General features: G+C 44.0%; 1 protein-coding gene across 1 annotated transcript; it reads left to right on the plus strand.

Annotated features, from left to right (window-relative positions):
* The first annotated feature begins 526 nt into the window (after positions 1–526).
* On the plus strand, positions 527–1,717 carry LOC121917263 (high mobility group protein HMGI-C-like). Its single transcript, XM_042443046.1, has 2 exons — positions 527–588; positions 1,145–1,717. The coding sequence occupies exon 2, from the start codon at positions 1,151–1,153 to the stop codon at positions 1,715–1,717; it is 567 nt and encodes a 188-aa protein (XP_042298980.1). The 5' UTR covers positions 527–588; positions 1,145–1,150.
* Positions 1,718–5,100: the final 3,383 nt, after the last annotated feature.

Here is a 5,100-nt window from a genome sequence, read left to right on the forward strand (position 1 = left end):
AGAAAGATTCCAGCTGCCAGACCAGGCTCAGCCCCAAGGGAGACATAGACTTCTGTTAGCCTAACAGCACCCTCATGGATTAACCCAAACAATGGGACCAGAAGCCCAAGCGAGAGGACTCATCTTACCTGTGTGGAAGGCTGTACATCCAGTCCCTGACTGAACTACCTCAAAGCAGCATGGCTCACAATGGCACCCAGATACTTCACAGCCAGGGGAGACAAGACGGAAGCCAGCGGGAGTATTGGAGCCACTCCCACCACCCAAGATGTTCCACCAGTAGAAGAGCAAGCCCCCTGCCTGGCCTCCTCAATAGAAGCCAAGACCCACCAATAACTGCCCCCATGCCCCATTTTCCCAGCTCCATCCCCTAAGGAGGCTCCACCTGCTCTAGACGAACATCCACCAGCCCAGACATCTTCTGAACCCGAGGACCCTGAAGACACTCCGTTCCTCCACCTTTTAAAAAAACAGGAGACCACCACCGTTTGTGGGGAGACAGATGAAGAGGCGGTGAAGAATGTTGGGGAGATCTTCCAAGAGCAGGACAAATTTGTCCTAAGTCTGGAGGATGTCCAGGCCCTCAAGGATTCCGAGGCATGCAATACCACAGTCAAGTGGAGCAGAGGGAAAAAGCCAGCAAGCAGGCCAAAGGTGTCAAGGTATACTAAATTGTGACTGGATGAGAATCTAGTAAAATGGCAGGTGTAGGCCATGGTAATAAGCTAAGTAGACCAGGTAATTATGTTAACCAATTAGAAAGGTATAACTACTTTGTAGATCTGCTGGATAATGGGAGCATTCTTTCTATACTGCTTTCCATGCTGCTGTGATGGTAAGATCATGTTAGCATGCTGCTGAATCAGGATTTTTGACTGTGCTTTAATTTTTTGCTGCTGTGTACTGTGCCATTCATATTGTTTTGCTTCAGTTTTTTAAAAGACTTCTGTTAAGTAAAGCTTTTGTTAAATGCCTCAAAACTCTGCTGTTGTTTTTTGCCACAACACATACATCTCAACCAAAGCATGGCGTCACAATCGGACAGCCTTTGAACCCTTCTGTAGCCACAGCCCGGGAGCAAACCATAAGCACAGAAGCAGCAAATAGGGGCCGAGGGAGGCCCAGGAAGAGGAAAAGGCCACAGAAACCAATGGGAAAGCCATTTCCTAAAAAACAAAGAGGAAGACCGAAAGGAAGCACAAACAAGAGTCCATCTCAAGCAGCTCAGAAGGTGTCTTACAATGAGCAAGCCAGGAAGCAGGAGGGGAACCAAAGAGGGGAAAAGCTGACAAACGGGCAAGTGAGTGGGCAGCCCCAGCAAGAGAATGGAGTCATGGTGAGGACACAAGGCGAAGGAGCCGGTCAGCCTTTGTCTTCTCCTGTGGCAGCAGCCCAGGAGCACATTGCCAGCAGAAAACCATTGCAGAGAGGACGCGGGAGACCTAGGAAGCACCCACAAGAACCAACAGGACAACCATCTCTTAAAAGGCCAAGAGGAAGACCGAAAGGAAGTAAAAACAAGGGTCTATCTCAAGCATCTCAGAAGGAACAAACAGGAGACTCATCTCCTAAAAGATCAAGAGGAAGACCAAAGGAAGCAAAAACAAAAATCCATTTAAAGCAGTTCAGAAGGTGCCTTACAGCAAGTGAGGAAACCACCGAGCCAGCAGGCATGAGGGGAGCAAGAGAGGAAAAAAGCCAGCAAACAGGGGAGTGAGTGAGCAAATCCAGGTAGCAAACAGAATCACAATGATCACACAAGGAGCCGGCCAGCATTTGATTTTTTCTGCAGCAGCAGCCCAGGAGCATCCTGCCAGCACCGAACCTCTGAAGAGGGGACACGGGAAGCCTAGGAAGCACCCACAACTACCAATGGAAGAGCCATCTCCTAAAAGACCAAGAGGAAGACCAAAAGGAAGCACAAACAAGAGTCCATCTCAAGCAGCTCAGAAGGAGTGAAAGCCTGGGAAGGGGTGAAAGGACAGGCCCAATGCTATTGGGCCTGAAGAGGAAGAGCCCTCCCCTCCCTCCTTCCAACTGTCATCTTCTGGCCTGGGAGGGAGTGAAAGGACAGGCCCAATGCCATCAGGCCCGGCCTCGATTAAGAAAAAGAGCCCTCCCTCCAGTCCATCTGCCTTGGTCCAGGCCTCAGAGGGAGAGAAGAATGCTGGACCTGATCCCCTCCTCCCCTCACCATTCTCTTCTCCTTTTGTGTCATGTCTTTTTAGACTGTAAGCCTGAGGGCAAGGAACCCTCTATTATCCCCTCTGTTGTAAGCCGCGCGGATTCCCAGAGATTGGGCGGCATATAAATAAATTATTATTATTATTATTATTATTATTATTATTATTATTATTATGTGCATAATATTGTTTAATTTATTTGTTGTTTCTTTTGATAATAAAATTAGCAAAGAATTACAGTTCTACTGAATAGTTTCTCCTAATGTTAAACAAAATTGATCTAGCTGTAACTTAAGCCCATTAAATACTGTAGTGCTACTTGTAGCAATAGAGAACCAGTCTTTGCTATCTTTAATGTGACAGCCCTTCAGACACTTGAAATCTGCTATCATAGCCCTCATGTTTCCTTCAATGGCTTCTTTATAAGCCTTATTTTCTATTGTTGATCCTGTCCTCTAAACTGAATCCATTTCAAATTTATCTATACCCCCTTTAAAGCAGCTGGCCTGGAGCAGACTCCAGTACTCTAGATAAGTAGAACAGATTTAAAAAATAGTGATGCAGTTGAAACATCTTAAGATTACACTTTAAAACTAAAACAAACAATGTTACATATCACAGAGGTATCCACAATACATCACAGATGACAGATGTATTGCCAGACCATATACTAATCTTCATGAACCATTGATGTCTGTATATTTTGCAACAAAAATGGTGGCAACAACATTGACACTAGCATTGTATATAGATGCCCAATATGCAAGGTAGTCCAGAGAGAAAAACTACAGTAGTTTAGGGAGAAGCATTCTGTGGGAATGTGGCTGACAAGATCCATTTAGTATATTTCACCCCCTCCATTGTGAAGTGTGTCCTTTTTAAATGAAGATGAGTCTCACAAGGGAACCTAACATACAGCTGAAGTAACTTCATAAAATGTACTCTTTTGCTCTGCTGTCTCCATATTGCACTCATTTCTGAGTTGATATTGATCTATGTATGATATGGGACCCTGTCTGTATTAAACTTTTGAAGGCTTTCCTTTCCTTTCAAGAATAGTGTAAGAAACAAGTCCCTTTCTGTTGGGACCCACTGATACTTGAATGCTTTCCCCAAGTGTATGGGGTGGAGGGGGCTCTCTTTTTGATGTGTTATGGATATCTTTTTATTTGCTGACACCACAGGTTTAGAATGCAGTGAAGCTAGGGTGGCCATAATTTGCTACCACTATTGTAGGGCAAAATTTGCCCCAAGATGTAGGGCATTCAAGAAAAAATGGAGGACACAACCAACTAGAAGCCAGAAACATTAATATTTTTTTTAAAAAAATAATATAAATCATTATTTACAAAAAAAATTACAAAAAAATTTACAAAAGCATCTGCCACTGCTGGAGGAGGCTGCTGGAGCCAGAGGACTCCTTGGCACAGCGGCCTCTCTGTAGAGGGCCCAGCCAGCCAGTTAGGCCCCTCTGCTCTGTCATGGGCAGTGGCAGAGCCACGGGAGGAGGCCTCGCCACACCAAGGCCTTCTTCTTTGGGGCCTAGCCGGCTGACTACACCCCTCAGCTCCATCACGGGCGGCAAAATGGTACAAAATCAGAGAAATGGTACAAAATCAGCCAGAGACATTTTGATGGCTGAGCAAAGGACAAATGCTCAATCATCCATTCTACACCAGAGAGACCAGTAGTGGAGTCTTTCTTTGATGCTGATGGTTAGATAGCATGCTCTACTGCACAGTCCCCTCCCTCCACATTCCAGTTTTACTTTGGTTCACTATCACCACTAACAATATCCAACTTGCCTGGATTAAGATTCAGTTAATCTCCAGTGACTCACTTAATCTGAGTAGATAGCCAGTGTAGGGTAGTGGCTTAAGTGTTGGACTACAACTCTGGAGACCAGGGTTCAATTCCCCTCTCTGCCATTAAACTCACTGGGTGACTTTGGGCAAGTCACATACTCTCAGCCTCAGGGGATGTCAAGAAAAAACCCATGAAGATTTGCCTTAGGATCATGAGTCAGAAATGACTTGAAGGCACACAAGAAGAAGCCCCCATTTGGTCTCTGAATGTATTCTAGCATTTTTGAAAACAGATCTCTATCTGCTCTTATACTGGAGAGGTAACTAGCCAGTAGTCACCTGATTATTGATGATGACATGCCAACAATTTCTTTTTTACATAAATGACCAAAAGCACAGGGGAGAAGATGAACTCTGCAGTGCTTTCCAAGCTGAATCCCAATTGACAGAGTAAATAGTACCATCCCAATCATGTAAGATCTTTTTTTTTATGACCTATGACTGATGACAGTGGGAACAGTGCCTGTGAATTACAAAACTTATGCTTTGATCTGCTTGTTCCCAGAGATGATTGAAAGTGTTTCATGTCTTACTTTCTCGCTGTAGTCAGCTGCACAGCTCTTTACAGAGCTCCTGTTTAAACATATACAAGCACCTGGGCATCGACTAGACTGATGCACTAAATGAAAGTCATTTCTGCAAAAGGCAGAAATCTCTCATTATTTTCAAGGGCTGCTGAAACTGTAGTTTATTGTATTGCATTCATGCATGGTGAGGCTTCAGATGAAAAAATACAAAGTTGATTAATCACAGAAACATTGTATTACTTACACTGTTACTTACATATTAATGAAGTGAAAATGAAAGCACAGCATATTTCAGTTTATTGATCATGTTACAGAAAGGGATCATGGAATTTGACATGGGTGACTGTCTGACAAACAGCAATCTGTTGCACCCACACAGCCACCCTAGAAAGGTTTCCTCCTTTATTATTGTGATGGATTTCCTCTCCAGAGGTCCTTTTACATTACAGAATTATAGCACTATGATTTTATTATAACTTTCTGGGATTTGCTATTTAAGTAGAGCTATTTGGAATTCTCAGCCAG

Source organism: Sceloporus undulatus, unplaced genomic scaffold (genome assembly GCF_019175285.1).
Source record: "Sceloporus undulatus isolate JIND9_A2432 ecotype Alabama unplaced genomic scaffold, SceUnd_v1.1 scaffold_13, whole genome shotgun sequence".
NCBI classification, from domain to species: Eukaryota; Metazoa; Chordata; class Lepidosauria; order Squamata; family Phrynosomatidae; genus Sceloporus; species Sceloporus undulatus.